We start from the raw sequence: 22566 nt of genomic DNA, 5'->3' as shown, positions 1-22566 counted from the left end.
TTTTGGAAGGTTCAACGCATTTTCAAGCGAGTAAAAATGTTTCTTTTTAATTGTACAGTGGTGTTACCTCTTAGCTGAAGAAGTGAAACAAAATTTCCGTGATACATGTAAATGCTTAATACATGGGAATTGTTATGATAATCTGCATCTACATCTACATCTACATCTACATCTACATTTATACTCCGCAAGCCACCCAACGGTGTGTGGCGGAGGGCACTTTACGTGTCACTGTCATTACCTCCGTTTCCTGTTCCTGTCGCGTATGGTTCGCGGGAAGAACGACTGTCTGAAAGCCTCCGTGCGCGCTCTAATCTCTCTAATTTTACATTCGTGATCTCCTCGGGAAGTATAAGTAGGGGGAAGCAATATATTCGATACCTCATCCAGAAACGCACCCTCTCGAAACCTGGCGAGCAAGCTACACCGCGATGCAGAGCGCCTCTCTTGCAGAGTCTGCCACTTGAGTTTTTTTAAAATCTCCGTAACGCTATCACGGTTACCAAATAACCCTGTGACGAAACGCGCCGCTCTTCTTTGGATCTTCTCTATCTCCTCCGTCAACCCGATCTGGTACGGATCCCACACTGATGAGCGATACTCAAGTATAGGTCGAACGAGTGTTTTGTAAGCCACCTCCTTTGTTGATGGACTACATTTTCTAAGGATTCTCCCAATGAATCTCAACCTGGTACCCGCCTTACCAACAATTAATTTTATGTGATCGTTCCACTTCAAATCGTTCCGACGCATACTCCCAGATATTTTACAGAAGTAACTGCTACCAGTGTTTGTTCCGCTATCATATAATCATACAATATAGGATCCTTCTTTCTATGTATTCGCAATACATTACATTTGTCTATGTTAAGGGTCAGTTGCCACTCCCTGCACCAAGTGCCTATCCGCTGCAGATCTTCCTGCATTTCGCTACAATTTTCTAACGCTGCAACTTCTCTGTATACTACAGCATCATCCGCGAAAAGCCACATGGGACTTCCGACACTATCTACTAGGTCATTTATATATATTGTGAAAAGCAATGGTCCCATAACACTCCCCTGTGGCACACCAGAGGTTACTTTAACGTCTGTAGACGTCTCTCCATTGATAACAACATGCTGTGTTCTGTTTGCTAAAAACTCTTCAATCCAGCCACACAGGTCTGATATTCCGTAGGCTCTTACTTTGTTTATCAGGCGACAGTGCGGAACTGTATCGAACGCCTTCCGGAAGTCAAGAAAAATAGCATCTACCTGGGAACCTGTATCTAATATTTTCTGGGTCTCATGAACAAATAAAGCGAGTTGGGTCTCACGCGGTCGCTGTTTCCGGAATCCATGTTGATTCCTACATAGTAGATTCTGGGTTTCCAAAAACGACGTGATACTCGAGCAAAAAACATGTTCTAAAATTCTACAACAGATCGACGTCAGAGATATAGGTCTATAGTTTTGCGCATCTGGAAAAGTGGATGATTAACACAGTGCTGTCTTGTTAATCACTTCTTCATAACCGGTTTAGGTCATAAACTATCTCTAAAGTGGAAAAAATGTCTTTTACAAAGGCAACATCGCGTGGCATTCATGCTTTTAACCATGAAATGAAGAACACTGACTACCTGAGCGACGTAAGAAAACCCGTGTACTCAGCAGTGTAACACTGGCTCAAACAACCACAGGTAGATGGAGTAATCTACTTGTGCTGGTTTGAGTCAGTGTTACGCTGCTGAGTACACGGGTTTTCTTACGTCGCTCAGGTAGTCAGTGTTCTTCATTTCATGGTTAAAAGCATGAATGCCACGCGATGTTGCCTTTGTAAAAGACATTTTTTCCACTTTAGAGATAGTTTATGACCTAAACCGGTTGTCATTTACTAATTTACAAAACAGCACTGTTTTCGTAATGCAATTTTCCCAAAATATTGTTGTTGTCAATAGCTGCCTGGAGAAAGTATTGTAGCAATTCTTATCCACGTATCATCAAACAAAGAATCAGTCTGCAACACGTAGTAACATTGATATTATTTCAGTGCTGAATATGTGCAGAAATGAGGTTTTGCGTAACACTAGGGTACTCCGATACTATTAATAATGTCTACATCAACTGCTTCTACTACGAAATCCTTAAGCGTGGAAGAAGGGGTTGACCGCCAACAGTTCCTACACTCCCTTCGCAAACTTTATCAGGAGCTATGTTTTATATGCTAAATGGAAGATCACTAAAATGTGTGTTCATTAACAATGGGCACCTTTCTCCACCAAAGAAAGTGATTTTAAATCTTTATGCGTGTAATTCTTATTTCTAGTAGTGATTCCATTAATTTTAGTTTGGTTTATATTACATATTACACATTACATTAAATTGTTGCTCTTCTTGTCAACTCCATGGACACTATTTGCAGCGAACTTACATTGGTCTAGTATCGGAATGTGGCGCAGATAATTTACTTGTTCCCATGTAGCTTAGATACATTACTCCTATTACACTGTCTTCGTAGCAGAATCATCTATTTTCACTACATGTGGTGGTATATTTTCGTTATTGAGCTACAAAAGATTATCAAGCCACTCTGATGTCGCATTTATTCTTACGTAACTTTTCTACCATTTACTTCTTTCATTCACCTTCCAGATAACAGTCCAACTTTTTGATGTGCAATCGAATATTTCTAGTGTGTCATAAACTGGTAGAACGTTTACCTGGTAAGTATGTTGCTATGATCTGTATCTTTGAGAGATATAATTCTCTGAAATCTATTAGTTCATTTGAATCCTGGTTCTTATTCGTAACTTACTAGCAATTTGACTTGATGTTTTGCATCGATTACACCATATGTTTTCAGGAGGGTCAATGGATTGTTTTCATATTGGGAATACCTTTCCCGTCTCTTACTGTCACACTTCCAACAGACTTCATGTAAGATTGTCGCTTTTTGTGGAGAGCAAGAAACGTTTTTACTGCAACGAGAATTTCCGTCGCTCCTATTATTAATTACTTTCACGTATCCTCCGTATGTTGTTTTTATTTCATCGTGCAAAGAAACGCAATCATTTCTCTTATGGCTGAGTCACTTTTCTTACCGCTGAAAATCTGATCTGTTCCCTAAACCAATCACCAATCCTTTATATGTGGAACATCAGTGTAACCGTTTGTCACATAATTCAGTCACAGCTCAAGCTTTTGGGTCTGTCTGCTTAACATACCTCATTGGCCATAAACTGTAGTACTTAGAGACCTGCTTTGTATGCTGCGAGGGTTCAGTTACTTCATAAATTACCTCGTCGCTGGTCTTCAGCTCCGAGAAGTGTGCGAACCCCCGACTCGATGAAAATTCTTTTTTTGTCTCCAGAAGATCTCTTCTTCTACCAAAACCAGAACTCATCAACTCTGCTTTATAGGAAAGCTTTTCTTACGCCTTTACTTACAAAACGTGGTCTGAGGTTATTCAACTGGATACATGTTGTTTTTTAACAAACTCCAAACTTCCGAAGAGAAACGAGAGCATCAGTACATCAGTAATTACTTTATCACTATGATCTCCTAGTCGTTTTAATTCATTGACCCCATGGTTCGTTCAGATGATTCTTTGCCGCCTCCGATTACTTTGCACGTCATGATGCCAACTACTGCTTTGATAAACCCAGTACAATATACGAAACGAGAGCTTAATAAATCCTATTACATAATAATCAAACTTTTAAGTTTTGGACAATTTTTGCAGATAAACAAAATAACAGATCTTCTGCTCATAAGGGTTGTCCATTTACACTCAAAAATGGTACGTGATTTCACTGTCAATCAACGAAATGATCTATTTCCAAAAACTTTGACTACTAAACATCTGGGAAATCTATTACCTTCACAATGTTCATAGGAACCTTTACTGCTCAGATCCACCACAATTGGGTGGAATCATGAGTCCATGTTCGTCTTCCTGTTGCCATATTCGAACAAAACAAGATTCACCTACAGGATCGCTATCCATTTTATACTCCCACATCTTAAACCTAATTCTGTACATGATATGCATTACTGCACATCTCTCAAAGAAATGACCGGTGATAATTTTCTGCTTTTTTCCAGTCTATAACCATTACATTTTTATACTAACACACACAATCTGAATACAGTTTATGTTTTGTGGAATAATTCGCAACCAGGATTCGTCGCACGTATGTACATCTTGCTTCGATAGAGACACCATGTGCAGATATGGTCACCGAGAGAATCTAATGAAAGGGTAAGGGTTAGAAATGGACTGTTGTACTGCTGTCTCCTTTCAGATACGAAGAGTTTCCCGCAAATTTTAGAATATACATGCTGTAAGACCACCAACCTTTCTTTTATGGAATTTCCAGAAAGTTTCTCAGTCGTATACGCCAAGGCGGCCCTGCATAAATGAGAGAATTTTCTCAGTTGTAATGTTTCTAATTTGAGAAAGACTTATTTTTTTCCCATATTCCAGGAGAAGCGCCCGACTCAACGTGACATAGACGTTGTGCAGCACCGCACCTGTGGCATCATCAAGTATAGCCATCCGATGATTCCTGGATATGCAGGTACGTACAAACCTACAGTATTCGCCACAGAGAAATCTCGATTAAAATAAATGTGGGTGTAAAACATAATTTACGTTGCGGAATCCAGTATTTCCACGAGCACGTCGAATGGATAGTGAAACGACCGCTTAATACAGATAAGCTGCGATTCTTTCAAAATGTTGAATATGAACTTCTTTTGCAGCAGTCGTCCCCCTATTTTTCGTCACAATCCTCTTCAAAGACCGTCTGCTACAATCACTCAACACGTTGTGATTTAGGGGCTAGATTTTTTCCCTCTTTGTCTCTTTGTGGGACAAATCTTCAGCACAGTGCCTCTTGAAACACCAAATATTTCGGCTACCTTGCTTAAGGCAGAAGCCACCATACTAACAACAATTTCACACATTCGAATTCACTTAGATCCGAGATAATGCAAACAAAATTACACATAACACTATTACGACCACGAGTGACACCTGCAACGTATTGAGTACATTGCGTAGGTGCCGTTCACGATCAAATGTTACAGCTAAACCGCCAGGCTTTGCTAGCATCGGCATTTAGGGCTCTAGCATTCATTTCTAGCGGTGTTTCCGTATTTTTGTCCAAAATGGCTGTCCACATACGAGAACTCTCTCTTAACGTTCGTTATTCCATTATAGAGGAAATTTGGTTCCTCCTGTGCAAAGCAAGATTTTGTATTCTGTGGCCAAAACGGAGGTAAACGGAGGGCCACTCGCGAGATTAAACCTGTGTTTGATTCACCGCCGCTACGGAGTGGTAAGGTTTATATCTCACTGTTTCCTCTTTCCTGCCGGCTTATAACTGTCTGTAAATTCTCGTCTTCCATTGTATAACTAATATACACGTATGCACTTCACGCCCATAGAAGTGATCATTACTAAAATTACCATTTGTCTGCGGCAGTTGATGCACACTGAAAAATCCTTGCAGAATACTGAAGCGCTTTATTAATTATTAGCGCTCTAATCTTCACTGAGATAATAAATATAAAATCAAGAAATTACATTTCATTAAAACCGAAACCTATGATCAGAGATGTCAGAAAAACAATTATACTCATGGATATCTAATAATTTTATGATTTAATATAGTAACATAATAATTACATAGGCATCGGTGCCGAAAGGCGATTCGTGACCAAATAAATGTAATTTTGTAGAACATTAGGAAGTGTTTCTTATCTAATATTGCAGCAGCAAATGGGTACAGACAGAATGTACTGAACTCCATAATAGGATGTTTCTCAGACAAACTTGCTACGCTAAACGTGTATTGTACATGGGCTAGTTTTAATCACGGCAACGGCTTTACCGCAGTGGATACACCAGTTGGCGTCAGATCATCGAAGTTAAGCACCGTCAGACGTGGCCGGCACTTGGATGGGTGACCATTCGGCCACCATGCACTGTTGCCATTTTTCGGAGTACACTCAGCCCCATGATTCCAATTGAGGAGCTGCTCGACCGAATAGTAGCGGCTCCGGTCAAAGAAAACCATTATAACGGCCGGGAGAGTGGTGTGCTGACCACATGCCCCTCCTATCCGCATTCTCATCTGAGGATGACACGGCGGTCGGATGGTCCCGGTGAGCCACTTGTGGCCTAAAGACTGAGTGCTAGTGAGTGATACTTTTGTACATATACTGAAAGGCTTCTCGGCTAGCGTTACCTTGTGTTGGGGCATATGGTTTTTGAGTGTTAGTCATAACTTCTTCTGCCTAACGTTTCGACTCCTGTGTTTGTAAGTGCTGACGGTAAACTGCCTATCGTTTTGGTTAATGCTATGCACTTTATTCTTTTTTCTAATCTACATCTATATCTACACACATACTTCGCAAGCCGTCATACGGAAAATGGTGGAGGGTACCTTGTACCACAACTTGTCATTTCCGTTTTCACTCGCAAGTGGAAACAGGGAAGAACGACTGTCTGTATGCTACCGTACGACTGATAATCTCTCTTAGCCTAACTTCATTCTACTTACTCGCTATGTACGTCTGCGGCAGCAGAATCGTTCTAAAGTCAGACGCACCTGCCATTTCTCTGGATTTTCTCAACAGTACTTCGCGAAAAGAACGTAGTCTTCCTTCCAGGATTTCCGATTTGAGTTCACGAAACATCTCCGTAATATTCACATGCTAATCGAACCTACCGGTAACGTATCTAGCAGCACGACTACGAATCGATTCGAAGTCTTCCTTTAATCCGATCTAGTTGGGATCCCAAACACTCGAGCAGTACTCAAGAATGGGTTACTCTGCTATTCTATACGTGGACTCCTATATACATGAAGAACACTCTCTTACAATTCTCCTACCAAACCGAAGTCATCCACTGACCTAGCGTGCATCCTTCTATAACCACTCAACAACTTTAGTTTCCCGTTCACGACAGCGTCATAGCAAACAGTCGCAAACTGCTGCTCGCCCGGTCTGTGAGAGCTTAGCTTTCAAGTGTACAGAAAACAAGAGCGGTCCCATCAGATGTCCCCTGACGTGCTACTGACGATACCCTCGTCTCTGATGAACACTCTCCGCCCAGAACAACGTACCGGATTCTATTACTTAAAACTTTATCTCAGCTACCCACGCACCTGGAAATCTACTCAGTATGCTCGGACTTCCGTTGACAGTACAAAAGTCTATAGTGGAGCACAATGTCAAACGCATTCCACAAGTCTAGGAATATGGAAGCTGCCTGTTGCACTTCATCCATAATTCGCAGGACGTCAAATGAGAACAGGGCAAGCTGAGTTGTGCTCGAGCTTCCTTACTTTCTTTGTGACTCTGAGCATTATGGAACTTAACATCTGGGGTCATCTGTCCCCTAGAACTTAGAACTACTTAAACCTAACTAGCCTAAGGACAACACACACATACATGTCCGAGGCAGGATTCAAGCCTGCGACCGTAGCGATCGCGCGGTTCCAGACTTACTTACTTTCTCCTTGGCGGTACAGACCCTGTAGGACCTTGAACTCTCTGACAATCGCAGCCCAGTCTTGACAAATTTCTGCACGCTTCGTCCATCTTCTTTTTACTCTCTTTCTCACTTCTTCCTTCACATCATCCAATAATTCTTTCCATGCTCCTTCTTTGGACCTTCTGCTACCTGGATTTCCTCTGTAGTCCTTGTTGTCAGATCTACCCTCCGACGTTCGCGCTACATGGCCCAACCTCCGTAATCTGTTCCTTCTGATTTCCGAAACTAGGTTAGCATAACGGTATAGTTATATCAATTCCTTATTTTTCCGTATTCATCATTACCCTAACTCGCCCACTTGCGCAAAAATCTGTCTGAATATTTTTCTCTCCCATCTTCTCAGGAACTCCTCTTCTGCAACAGTCATTGTCCGCGTTTTTGAGCCATTCACTATCACCGGACCTATAACCGTATGACAGACAGTAACCTTCAATTTCTGCTCTGGAGACGGGGCAGTATTCTTAATCATGGCGCAGTAAGCTCCATTTCTCGCGGCAATCCTGCGTTTTATTTCTTCATCTACACTGTTATCATCGGATACTAGCGCTACTATCTGTTATAATTTCTCACATCCCTCTTAGATGACTCTATTCAGCTTGAAGTATTTCTCTTTAACAGCAGCATTTCTCCTGGAAGCGAAGAGATATTGTGTTTTCGTAGTATCGCACGAGTGATACTTTCTAAGTCCAACTGTTCTGCTGACAGAAGATTTTATCTCTCAAGATTTTTTTTTATGTCCAGACTTAGAACATGCTCAAGATTTCTATAGCAATCTGGCATTAAGAAAATAGGCCTACAATTTTACAGATCCATTCTCTTACCCTTCTGATATATAGGAACCAGCTGCGCTTTATTCCAGTGGCTTGGGACTTGGTGCTCGGCGAGAAATTCGTGGTAAATAAAAGCTAAGTAAGGGGCCGATTCCGACTTCTGTATATAAGAAGGGTAAAAAATGAATCCGAAAAATTTCACATCAGTATACTTAACGTTGGTCTGCGTGGAATTCTTGAACATATTCTAAGTTGAAATGTAACAAATTTCCTTGAGATCCGAAAGCTTCTGTCCACATGGTTTTAGAAAGCGTCGCTCGTGCGAAACTCGACTTACCATTTTCCCACATGAAATATTGGGAACTGTGGATGATGGCACAGGCACGTTTCACATTTCTAGATTCCCGAACAGCATTTGACACGGTGCTCGAAGGAAGTGTGATATTCTCTATATACACTACTGGCCGTTAAAATTGCTACACCAAGAAGAAATGCACATGATAAACGGGTATTCATTGGACAAATATATTATACTACAACTGACATGTGATTACATTTTCACGCAATTTGGGAGCATAGGTCCTGAGAAATCAGTACCCAGAACAACCCCTTCTGGCCGTAATAACAGCCTTGATACGCCTGTACATTAACAGAGCTTGGATGGCGTGTTCAGGTACAGCTTCAACACGATACCACAGTTCATCAAGAGTAGTGACTGGCGTGTTGTGACGAGCCAATTGCTCGGCCACCATTGACCAGACGTTTTCAGTTGGTGAGGGATCGGGAGAATGTGCTGGCCAGGGTAGCAGTCGAACATTTTTTCTGCATCCAGAAAGGCCCGCACAGGACCTGCAACATGCGATCGTGCATTATCCTGCTGAAATGTAGGGTTCCGCGGGGATCGAATGAAGGGTAGAGCCATGGGTCGTAACACATCTAAAAGTAACGTCCACTGTTTAAAGTCCCGTCAGTGCTAACAAGAGGTGACCGAGACATGTAACCAATGGCAACCCATACCATCATGCCGGGTGATACGCCAGTATGGTGATGACGAATACACGCTTTCAATATGTGCCGGCCGAAGTGGCCGTGCGGTTAAAGGCGCTGCAGTCTGGAACCGCAAGACCGCTACTGTCGCAGGTTCGAATCCTGCCTCGGGCATGGATATTTGTGATGTCCTTAGGGTAGTTAGGTTTAACTAGTTCTAAGTTCTAGGGGACTAATGACCTCAGCAGTTGAGTCCCATAGTGCTCAGAGCACTCGCTTTCAATGTGCGTTCACTGCGATGTCGCCAAACACGGATGCGACCATCATGATGCTGTAAACAGAACCTGGATTCATCCGAAAAAATGACGTTTTGCCATTCGTGCACCCAGGTTCGTCTTCGACTACACCATCGCAGGCGCTCCTGTCTGTGATGCAGCGTCAGGGGTAACCGCAGCCATGGTCTCCGAGCTGATAGTCCATGCTGCTGCAAACGTCGTCGAACTGTTCGTGCAGATGGTTGTTGTCTTGCAAACGTCCCCATCTGTTGACTCAGGGATCGAGACGTGGCTGCACGATCCGTTACAGCCATGTGGATAAGATGCCTGTCATCTTGACTGCTAGTGATACGAGGCCGTTAGAATCCAGCACGGCGTTCCGTATTACCCTCCTGAACCCACCGATTCCCTATTCTGCTCACAGTCATTGGATCTCGACCAACGCGAGCAGCAAGTCGCGATACGATAAACCGCAATAGCGATACGCTACAATACTACCTTTATCAGAGTCGGAAACGTGGTGGTACGCATTTCTCCTCCTTACACGAGGCATCACAACAACGTTTCACCAGGCAGCGCTGGCCAACGGCTGTTTGTGTATGAGAAATCGGTTGGAAACTTATCTCATGTCAGCACGTTGTAGGTGTCGCCGCCGGCGCCAACATTGCGTGAAGCTCTGAAAAGCTAATCATTTGCATATCACAGCATCTTCTTCCTGACGGTTAAATTTCGCGTCTGTAGCACGTCATCTTGGTGGTGTAGCAACTTTAAATGCTAGCAGTGTACATAAATGATCTGGCGGACAGGGTGGGTAGCTATCTGCGGTTGTTTGCTGATGATGCTGTCGTGTACGCGAAAGTGTTGGAGGTGCATGACTGTAGGAGGATACCAGATGACTTAGACAAAATGTATAGTTCGTGTCATGGTTGGCGCTAGCTCCAAATGTAGAAAAATCTAAGTAAATGCGGCTGTGTAGGAGAGACAAACGCATAATGATCGAGTACAGCATTAGTAGTGTACTGCTTGACACAGTTACTTCATTTAAACAACTAGGAATAACGCTGCAAAGCGCTATGAAATGGAACGAGCGTGTCAGGATTCTAGTAGGGAAAGCGAATGGTCAACTTCGGTTTAGTGGTCAGTTTTTGGGAAACTGTTGTTTGTTCATAAAGGAGGCCTTATATAGGCTGCCGGCTACTGCCACTATTCTAGCGTACTGCTCGAGTGTTTGGGATATGAGCCAGGGCTGATTGAGGGAAGACATCGAAGCAATTCAGAGGGGGGCTGCTAGATTTGTTACCGTTAGGTTAGAAGAAAACGCTGATATTACAGAGACGCTTCGGGAAATCAAATGGGAATCCTTGGAGGGAAGGCGACGTTCTTTTGGAGGAACACAGCTGAGAAAATTTAGATAACCAGCATTTGTAACTGACTACAGGACAATTCTACTGCCGCCTGTTTATATTCTGCACAGGGACCGCGAGGAAATTAGGGCTCATACGGAGGTATAGACACTGAAGCGCAAAAGAAACTGGTGTAGGCATACGTATTCAAATACAGTGGTATGCAAAGAGGCAGAACACGGGGCTGCGGTCGGCAACGCCTCAACAATTGTCTGTCGCAGTTGTTAGATAGGCTGCTGCTGCTACAGTAGTAGGTTATCAAGATATTAGAGAGTTTGAACGTAGTGTTACAGCCGACACACGAGCAATGGTACACACCATCTCCGAGGTAGCGATGAGGTGGGGATTTTCCCGTATGACCATTTCACGAGTGTACCGTAAAATTAGGAATCCGGTAAACATCAAATCTCCGACTTCGCTGAGGCTGGAAAAATATCTTGCAAGAACGGGACCAACGACGAGTGAAGAGAAGCGTTCAGCGTGACAGAACTGCAAACCCTTCCGCAAACTGCTGCAGATTTCAATGCTGGGCCATCAACAAGTGTCAGCGTGCGAAGCACCCGACGGAACGTTATCGATATGGGCTTTCGGAGCCGAAGACTCACTCGTGTACCCTTGACGACTGCAGGACACAAAGGTTTACACCCCGCATGGGCGCTTCTACATTGACATTGGTCTGTTGATGACGGGAAACATGACGGATTTCGTTTCAAATTTTATCGAGCGACTGGATGTGTACGGGTATGGGGACGACCTCATGAATCCATGGACCCTGCATGTCAGCAGAGGACTGTTAAAGCTGGTGGAGGCTCTGTAATAGTGTGGGACGTGTGCAGTTGGAGTGCTATGGGACCCTTCATACGTCTAGATACCTCTCTGACAGATGAGATGTACGTTAGCATCATGTCTGATCACCTGCATCCATTTATGTTCATTGTGCATTCCGACGGACTTGGGCAATGCGACACCCCACAGGACCAGAATTGCTACAGAATGGCTCCAGGAACTCCTTCCTCTGTTTAAACACTTCCGTTGACCACCAAACTCCCTAGATATGAACATTATTGAACTTATCTGGGATGCCTTGCAACGTGCTGTTCAAAAGACATCTCCACACTCACTTACTCTTACGGATTTATGTAGAGCCCTGCAGGATTCACGGTGTCAGATCCCTCCAGTACTACGTCAGATATCAGTCAAGTCCATGTCACGTCGTGCTGCGGCACTTCTGCGTGCTCGCGGGCCCCTACACGATATTAGGTGGGTGTACCAGTTTCTTTGGCTCTTCAGTGTAGATAGTCATTTTTTTCGTCGCTTTATTTGCGACAACGACAGGTGACGTAGTGACTACTAGTGGTACAGAGTTCCCTCCACCAAGGATCGTACAGTGGCTTGTGGCGCACGTACATAGATATTGATGTAGAAGATAATACTTTGCGCAGAGGTAGGCGAGATGTTAGACACAATATTTTGCCAACGGAACCAGACTGTCTCAGAGACAACGTCACTGTCAGTTTCCTTGTCGATTGGCTGTGTAAAGCCACAATGTGAGTGCTGCTGACAGTGGTCTCGGAGTATTACCTGCACAGTGATGACTGCGCGCCTTTAACTGTGCAGGCCACGTTCCCGGAGAGGCGACCAGCGCGCAGCCCGGCCTGCGCTTCTCTGTCGCGGCCACGGAATCTCTCTCCGAGATGTACGAACGCCGGAAGCGGCGGCAGCAGCAGGACACTGAGAAGGACTGTCAGGTGAGACTGCAACCACTGCTCAGCCAACACACTTTTCCTCCAGTAAAACTGCTTTACTATATACACACCTATAGTTTTAGGAGAGAACTTTTTATTTATCGCTGTGGATGCGACAACGTGCGCTACCTTATTTGTTCCCAAACGCCACGCATTAAAACGCGATTCTTTCGGGGCTCATTTCTCGGGTTTTAAGGAGGGTAACGTTCTGGGTAGCTCTTGGACTCGGAATCATTTGTATACCTAGCAGAAGAATCGTCTTTGTGTCAGTATCCTCCATCACAGGGTCAAAGTATGAATACTACACACTTCCTCCTGCTTAGACAAATGGAGAAAATCTGTTGGACCTTTTTGCGTCTGCTGTCATTCGTGGTTGGCCTTAAGGAGCTTTTGGACGCACCATTATTTCATGGGCGGCTCCTTAGAAAATCCAAATAAGAGGTTTTTAACTTATTTTCGTTCCAAGTCCGAGCCGGCTATGCACAGGAAATGAGTGTAATTTTTTTGATGTATTCGTAAGACCACAATCTCGAAATAGCTTGAAAACTTTCTTGATATTTTTGTCAGTTTTTGATATACAGGTTCAAAGTTACCCTACCTGTACGTATAAAACATGGTGCCAGACGAAAACGTACTTTTAAAGTGAAGGATCACGGAGAAATATACTGTAAAGAGTCTCCAATATCAACAGAAGAGTTCTCTGAACCCCACGTTATAGTACTGTAGCGCATGGAAAATTTTTGTGCACTTGCAGTCTGGTATGTTGTGTAAAATTAATTCTGCCCTCTCTCATTTTCACGTAAGTAAACTATTAAAATTTTACTGACCCAAAAGTTCTTTCCATATTAGCGATAAGGCCTGCTGCAGCAGGGAAAAGAAGGCAACCAGGAGAAAAATCGTCCTTTTCGAACACAAAACATACTTCTGATAAAAGAGTGAGTGAGTAATTGGTTTCCAGCTGCCACGTTCTACCTTGCTCAGCACCTTTAAAAATTTTCCAAAGAATTCTGGCAGCGAACACATTCGCGCTTTTTTATCATCAGAGAAAAGGAAACATTGATAGTGGGAAAGAGACGGAAGATTGATAAATAGTGAAAGATAGTAGACAGTGGTTGTGGTACAGAAACGGCAAAGGAGAAAATGGCAGTGTGACAGAAACAGTAGGACACACGGGCATTGGACCATAGTTAACTGTGATAGAACAATGCTAGGGAAAAAGTGAAGGAGACAATGTCATTGGGAGAGGAATAAAGAAAGAGACGTTGAAACCTAGAAGTAGGTGGGAGCCATTGATAGTGAGAGACAGAGTGTATGACAATGACAACGAGCAATAGAGAGATAGTGACAGTGAGAAGAAACAGCAGCCATGGGAAGGAATGAATGAGATAGTAGCTGTAACAGGTAGCAAGAGGTATACGGTGACGGTCAGAGGAGGCAGTACTAGAAGGACAGAGCACAGGAGGCTGTGGGTGTGAGACAGGAGACAGTGACAGCTAGAGAAACACAAACAGGTAATGAAAATACACTCCTGGAAATTGAAATAAGAACACCGTGAATTCATTGTCCCAGGAAGGGGAAACTTTATTGACACATTCCTGGGGTCAGATACATCACATGATCACACTGACAGAACCACAGGCACATAGACACAGGCAACAGAGCATGCACAATGTCGGCACTAGTACAGTGTATATCCACCTTTCGCAGCAATGCAGGCTGCTATTCTCCCATGGAGACGATCGTAGAGATGCTGGATGTAGTCCTGTGGAACGGCTTGCCATGCCATTTCCACCTGGCGCCTCAGTTGGACCAGCGTTCGTGCTGGACGTGCAGACCGCGTGAGACGACGCTTCATCCAGTCCCAAACATGCTCAATGGGGGACAGATCCGGAGATCTTGCTGGCCAGGGTAGTTGACTTACACCTTCTAGAGCACGTTGGGTGGCACGGGATACATGCGGACGTGCATTGTCCTGTTGGAACAGCAAGTTCCCTTGCCGGTCTAGGAATGGTATAACGATGGGTTCGATGACGGTTTGGATGTACCGTGCACTATTCAGTGTCCCCTCGACGATCACCAGTGGTGTACGGCCAGTGTAGGAGATCGCTCCCAACACCATGATGCCGGGTGTTGGCCCTGTGTGCCTCGGTCGTATGCAGTCCTGGTTGTGGCGCTCACCTGCATGGCGCCAAACACGCATACGACCATCATTGGCACCAAGGCAGAAGCGACTGTCATCGCTGAAGACGACACGTCTCCATTCGTCCCTCCATTCACGCCTGTCGCGACACCACTGGAGGCGGGCTGCACGATGTTGGGGCGTGAGCGGAAGACGGCCTAACGGTGTGCGGGACCGTAGCCCAGCTTCATGGAGACGGTTGCGAATGGTCCTCGCCGATACCCCAGGAGCAACAGTGTCCCTAATTTGCTGGGAAGTGGCGGTGCGGTCCCCTACGGCACTGCGTAGGATCCTACGGTCTTGGCGTGCATCCGTGTGTCGCTGCGGTCCGGTCCCAGGTCGACGGGCACGTGCACCGTCCGCCGACCACTGGCGACAACATCGATGTACTGTGGAGACCTCACGCCCCACGTGTTGAGCAATTCGGCGGTACGTCCACCCGGCCTCCCGCATGCCCACTATACGCCCTCGCTCAAAGTCCGTCAACTGCACATACGGTTCACGTCCACGCTGTCGCGGCATGCTACCAGTGTTAAAGACTGCGATGGAGCTCCGTATGCCACGGCAAACTGGCTGACACTGACGGCGGCGGTGCACAAATGCTGCGCAGCTAGCGCCATTCGACGGCCAACACCGCGGTTCCTGGTGTGTCCGCTGTGCCGTGCGTGTGATCATTGCTTGTACAGCCCTCTCGCAGTGTCCGGAGCAAGTATGGTGGGTCTGACACACCGGTGTCAATGTGTTCTTTTTTCCATTTCCAGGAGTGTAAGTTGAGATGAATGAGTGAGTGAGAATGGGAAAGTGGGAGTGGCTGTGAATGGGGACTTACAGCGATGCACTGATGGGTGTGAACGACATACAGTTAGAAGATTTGGGGAGTGAGAGATGAGTTGCGTGTTATAAAGAGAGTGAAATCTCCGCATGCCAAACTTTCAAGGGAAATTTTTTAAAGGTGCTTAGAAAAACAGAATAAGGCAGCAGGTTCCCGCATCTCAGATTGTTGGGGGGCAGGACGTCAAACGGGCCGACTTGTAGCAGGAGAGGCACCACAGGACATTTCAATTTCCACTGTCTATACTTTTACAAATAAATTTTGTATGGTTTGTATGCTGTGCAAAATTCATCGAAGAATCTCTCTAACTTATGAAGAAAAGTGTACCTATAGCAACAAATACAGCCATTAGTAAGTGAAAAAATAATGAATTTTCACACGCAAAAAACTTTTATTTTGTCATGTTTTCGAACTTCCACTGCAATGAGTGTGAATCCTGAATCCTTCCTGGTGATGCTGACAAAGTTTTATGAATTTATTGGTAAATGTACAGACACTGGAAATTAAAATGTCCAGTGATGCCTCTCCTGCTCCAAGTCGGCCCGTTTGACGTCCTACCCCCCTTAAAAAGGAACATATTCGCCTTTTTTCCCTAATTTATTCATTCCTAGGAGGATAGGCAACCCAATATATATTATCGGCAGAGGGGACCAATTTTCTTTCGCCCGCCTTGTAGTTATTACGGCTATTGATCACTACAGTAATGGTTGCCTGCTGAGGCAGCGGTCTGGTTAGAGAAGTGGCTTTTCCTAGCCAACAGGTGTTATTTAATTTCAGGAAATACGGAACGGAGTCGAAAACACACTCAAAAATCCACAGTTTTGGCAGCTAGTAGAACTGCTTGGCCTAATTTTGCCAAAAACGTTCATACGTCACTCGTATTCTGGATCCACCAGACCAGAGTACCTGTCAAATATCACCGGTAAATTCTGCGCTCAAGAAGAGTTGGCTCATAGATACATCTGATGGGAATGGGACATCAGAGCAGTTTTTAGCGAGGTGTACCACGAAGTTGAGCGTTAAAAGTGAGGTACTAGGAACGTAACGACAACTGTCCCGAGCTCCGCAGGATTTGCGATTCATGATTGAACTTTCGTTCAGTGAAATTTTCCGCTATGTAGCAGTTAGCAGTTAGCAGTTAGCAGTTCATAAGAAAGACGAAAGCTGTGACTACATGTAATCTTGTTAGAAAGAGGTGCGCGAACCAAATTGGCGGCAGCTGCCATTAACAGACGAAATCAACCTGCGGAAGATGCACACTAAACTCAGTAACACCTTTGACGACCATCCCAGTCGTCCATTTCATGGCCCGTACCTAATTCCATTCAGCAAATGTGTTATAAGCATACCTCACGGGTTCAATCCAGACACTGGGAAACTTTTGAAAAAATTAAGCAGCAATAGCAGCTCAAGAGTTCCAGTAGAAGGAGTCATTCTGCCAGCGGCCCTGTGGAAGAGGACGAGAGATAGTGACCGGAAGTTTGCGGCTCCATATTCCCCTTAATGTGAGAAACTTTCCTAAAAACAGTATAATTAGTAATTATCAACAAAATAAGACCAAGAAGGCAACTTGAAACCACTGTATATAAATACGCACAAAGGTGTTGACGTTTCTCCATTGGCCAAAAAAAAAAAAATTAAAAAAAATATAAAAAATTAAAAAAAAATTTGGATTGGTCACCATTCAGATCTCCAGGAGAGGTGATTGGCGGAAAAGGTTGATAAATCGACGAAGAGTAACATTCTAAGAGTCGTGAAGTAGAGAGTCGAGGAGAGGTACAGAAACTAGAAAATCTTTAAAATGAAAGTAGATGCTCAGTACAGATGTCGCAGGAATTAGTGAAGAGAAACTGAAAGAAGAAACCTTGCCTAACAGAAGAAATGCTGAACTTCTATTGATCGACGAAGGAAGGAAATTCATATATGTTCAAGAAAAGAATGGTACACAGCACATAAGTCACTTAAGAATGAAATTAAAAGGAAGTGCAGAGACGATAAAGAGAAAATGCTGTATGAAGTACTGGAAAAAACTGAATAGAATGGAAAGCTAAGAATCGTAGATTCAGCATACAGAAAAGTAAAAATAGCTTTCGCTGAATTTAAATGCAAGGCATTAAGACAGTTATATGTTCAGGAGAGAGCAGGAATAAGTAGAAAGGGTACATCGAGTTACTATACAAGGGGAGCAACTGCCTGATGATGAGATAGAAAAAGAAATCGAGGTCACCTTTGAGGAAGAGGTAAAGGGAATACTTAACATACCTGTGGAATTTCGGCCGGCCGCAGTGGCCGTGCGGTTCTGGGCGCTACAGTCTTGAACCATGCGACCGCTACGGTCGCAGGTTCGAATCCTGCCTCGGGCATGGATGTGTGTGACGTCCTTCGGTTAGTTAGGTTTAATTAGTTCTGAGTTCTAGGCGACTGATGACCTCAGAAGTTAAGTCGCATAGTGCTCAGAGCCATTTGAACCATTTGTTTTGTGGAATTTCTGAAATTATAGGAAGAAGTGACACTTAGTGCGCAGAATCAGTTAGACTAGAGTCATACAATCTAAATTTCGGACGAATACCATCCTCACAATCCGCAAGATGTCAAAATGCAGTCAAATTTAATGTATTGTGGAGTCAACAACCCATGGAGCCAAAGAGCTGACGAGATAAACATACAGTAGAAAGGAAGTGAAAACTGAGAATCTGTTAGACTGCGGCCAGTATGGTGCTAGGTAAGTATAAGTACCAGACAGGCAGTTCTGGAATTGTGCAAGAGGCAAAATTTAAGAAAAATCAAGAATCCTGCATAGATTTTATCACAGTAGAAAAAGAATCTGCCAACGTGAATATGTTTGCAACTCTCAGAAATAGTAGGTATAAACTATGAGGAAAGACCGGTAATTTAAGCTCACTGAACTAAATATTTGTTACCCTGTTAAACGAGGCCGGCCGGAGTGGCCGATCAGTTGTTAACCGAGTACCCAGGTCACTTCAGAGCGCAGTATACGGTGTAGAACTGGTGCCGATTCCTCACGTGGTCCCTCCACGTGTCGTGGTAGTCAAGTGCTGTGTACGTGAGCCCCGTGGCTGCGCGGTAAACTCGACCGAATTGGCTCAAATGGCTCTGAGCACTATGGGACTTAACTTCTAAGGTCATCAGTTCCCTAGAATTTAGAACAACTTAAACCTAACTAACCTAAGGACATCACACACACCCATGCCCGAGGCAGGATTCGAACCTGCGACCGTAGCCACCGCGCGGTTCCAGACTGTAGTGCCTAGAACCGCTCGGCCACCCCGGCCGGCTCAGAGAGACAGTAGCCAGGAGTCCCGTGAGCTCGGTTCGCCGCCGTTCTCAAAAGTTAGCCATTCCCAGAAGGATTTTGCATTCAAGTTTAAAGATCTGCGATTGCATTCTTGTACGATCCAACTAACACAAGAGCTGAAACCGATGGACCATTTGAAGCGTCGAACATTTGCCGATTGGGTATTCGCAATACCAGAATTTGCTAGTGATTTTCATAACAAAATAATGTTCACTGATGAGGCACACTTACAGATTATTGGTTATGTAAATGAACACCATACTGTATTTGAGCACAGAGAATTCTCCCACGATCCGTGAGACGTTTCTTAATCGGTCTGTTGCGAGTTATGGGCAGGCTAACTAAAATAGGCCACACTTTTTTGAAGACAAGGCTGGAAAAGCAGTGACAATGACTGGTTATCGTTATCGCCACATGATTTCATGGTTTTTGTTGTCGTCATTGTAAGAATTGAATATGGAACGTATATGGTTCCAACGGAATTGGCAACCTGCCACAATGATGTGGAAACAACAATGTCGCTGAGAGAAAGATTCCGTGCTCGTCTCATCTCTCGCAATGGTGAAATCGCGTGATTCGACACCATGTGAATTTTCTGGGGGAGTATGTAAAATTTTATATTTATCTGAACAATCCACGAACCACCCGAAAAGACAGAAATAAGACGTGTCATGGGTCAAATGCAAGCGGAACTTTTCCCTAGAATCTCCAAAAATTTTGTACACAAAATCGTTCAAATGGCTCTGAGCACTATGGGACTTAACATCTGAGGTTATCTGTCCCCTAGAACTTAGAACTACTTAAACCTAACTAACCTAAGGACATCACACACATCCATGCCCGAGGCAGGATTCGAACCTGCGACCGTAGCGGTCGCGCGGTTCCAGACTGAAGCGCCTAGAACCGCTCGGCCACACCGGCTGGGTTTTGTACACAGAGTGGACGTGTGCAGACGAAGCCGTGGAGGAAATTTGCCTGATACTTTGTTCTATGTTTAATCGTAGTCTTTATGTTACAAACTGACGCAATAATACTATCAATTTTTAAATCAATTATGTATTCTATTATAAAATTAAAAATGACATTCGTTATTGGACAGCATTTATAAGGTTTTAGGATCCAACCGCCAGTGTCGGTATGAATAAAATCGCTTTCGCTATTGGGCCTCGTCAGTATGAAATACGGTACTGGCGTTTCGACCGTATTTGAAGCAATTCTTCCCAGGGCGACTAAATGCCGGATTCTGATATTGTCTTCCCCTTCATACTGCCTTAATTCGGTTGTCAGATAATTACCGATCTCATATTCTGGGATGCCGTTTGACAAATTGAAGTAAAGATTTCTATAGAAGGATTGTAGCTTCGTGGTCAGCCTTCCTGACTACTATGCGGAGGATCAGGTTTCGATTATCCATGTTACCAGAGATTTTTCCTTGATCGGAGGACTGGACTGGGCTCCACCTGAGTCTCGTGAGACCAATTAAGGAGCCACTTGATGGATTAGCAGTGGCTCCAAAGTCAAGAAAGCCAATGACGACCGAGGGAGCGATGTATGCACAATGTGCCATTCCATACGGCACCAAAGTGAAGCCATTGACAGAGAATGACACGGCTGACGGTCAGTCTTTATTGATTCATCTGGGCCAGAATGCGAAGTTTTTATGTGGACGGATGGCTGTACAGTAGGCTATTTGTCTTCATTACAACGGCAAGTGACCGGCAGGCAATGCCGAATCGGCAGCTTGTACTCAGTGTCAACGTTTTCCTGCAGAGATACGCTGATACCGACCGGCAGCTCTCTTGCGGCCATTTCCGTATAGCGCTGAAATGGAAACGAGCGTACGGAATTGCGGGCCAGGAGTCCCACATTCGGGTATGTTCGGCCGCCGAGGGCAAGTACTTAGTGCATTCGATGCCACGTTGGGTGACTTGCGCGTCGGAGATGGGTATGAAATGATGATGAGGACAACACAACACCCAGTCACTGAGCGGAGAAAATCTCCTGCCCCAGCCGGGAATCGAACCCCAGGCCCTTTGGCGTGGCATTCCGCCGCGCTGACCACTCAGCTAACGGGGGCGGACCCGTATAGCACTAAACCAGGGTCATATGTAGCTGCTCGCTGGCTGGTCGGGAATCGTTGGTATCCAGGATGTCGATTACTTGTCGTCGTTCTACCTGCACAGGCTGCTGGGGCGTTTAATTATTTCTATTGTCTCTCTTATTTCTGACTGCTGCATCCACGGCTGCATAGCAAGCACACGACGTTCATGAAAATTGTTAGGTCGACCACAGTCCTGGTGGTGTCCAGCTGTACCTAATTTATCGTGTTGCTTCAGTCGCCTGTAGCGTTCGTGCTCTGGCACGTGCTTGTTAATCAATCTCCCGGTTTCACCGATGTTGACTTTGCTGCATCACATCGAGTTCGAAGGCACCAATAGTGTGGAGTGACTCTAGGAATCCTTAGCGGGCGTTAATTCCCAAGAGGCGCAGCGGCTTGGCTACATTGTCGAAGACGCTTCTCACGTAAGATAAGCAAGCAACAGCAAAAGGTTCTTCTGTTTATTTGTCTTTTTAATCCTCACTGCGCCTCATAGCTCTTTGTATGTTGAAACGACGCTCCGCGAAGGAAGCATCCGAATGGGACTGAAATCGGTAGATATGATGTACATGTAGAGACAAATAAATGGTTACAGTTTCAAAGAAATTGGATGATTTATGCAGGAGAAAGAGCTTCACAAATTGAGCAAGTCAGTAAAGCGTTGGTCCACTTCTAGCCCATTTGAAAGCAGTTGGCCAGCCGGTGTGGTCGAGCGGTTCTAGGCGCTTCACTCTGGAACCACGCGACCGCTACGGTCGCAGGTTTCGAATGCTGCCTCGGGAATGGATGTATGTGATGTCCTTAGGTTAGTTACGCTTAAGTAGTTCTAAGTTCTCGGGGGCTGAGGACCTCAGATGTTAAGTCCCATAGTGCTCAGAGCCATCTGAACCATTTTGAAAGCAATTATTCAGGTTGGCACTGATTGATAGAGTTATTGAATGCCCGCCTAAGGAATTTCACGCCAACTTTTGTCCAGCTGGCGCGATAGATCGTCAAAGTCGCGAGCTGGTTGGAGGACCCTGCCCATAATGCTCCAAACATTCTCAATTGGAGAAAGATCCGGTGACCTTGTTGGATACGACTGGGTTAAACAAGCAACAGAGATAAGTTGTAGAAACTCTCGCCGTGTACAGGAGGGCGTTATCTTGCTAAAAAGTAAGCGATGAATGACTTGCCATGAAAGGTAACCAAACGTTGCGTAGAATGTATTCTTCGACGTACGTCTTTGCCGTAAGGGTACCACTGATGACAACCATGGGGGCTCTGCTGCGAAAAGAAGTGGCATCCCTAGCCATTGGTCCTAGTTGTCTGGCCGTGTGGCGAGCGACAATCTGGTGGGTATACAACCACTGCCCGTGGCGTCTCCAGAGGCGTCTTTGCTGGTCATCGAAGCTCAGTTCGCAGCGGGACCCA

At 44.8% G+C, this 22566-nt stretch overlaps 1 protein-coding gene across 1 annotated transcript in view; it reads left to right on the top strand.

The window, feature by feature from the left end:
* LOC124798806 (UPF0605 protein CG18335) overlaps nt 1-22566 on the top strand; it is a 59914-nt gene that overhangs the window by 35702 nt on the left and 1646 nt on the right. Inside the window, exons 3-4 of the mRNA XM_047262336.1 lie at nt 4468-4561; nt 12601-12731. Coding sequence (XP_047118292.1) covers nt 4468-4561; nt 12601-12731 — 225 coding nt within the window. The remainder of the gene's footprint in view (nt 1-4467; nt 4562-12600; nt 12732-22566) is intronic.

Source organism: Schistocerca piceifrons, chromosome 5, assembly GCF_021461385.2.
Source record: "Schistocerca piceifrons isolate TAMUIC-IGC-003096 chromosome 5, iqSchPice1.1, whole genome shotgun sequence".
Classification (NCBI taxonomy): Eukaryota; Metazoa; Arthropoda; class Insecta; order Orthoptera; family Acrididae; genus Schistocerca; species Schistocerca piceifrons.
Note: the sequence above shows the minus strand (reverse complement) of the source record. Positions and strands in the feature narration are given on the sequence as shown.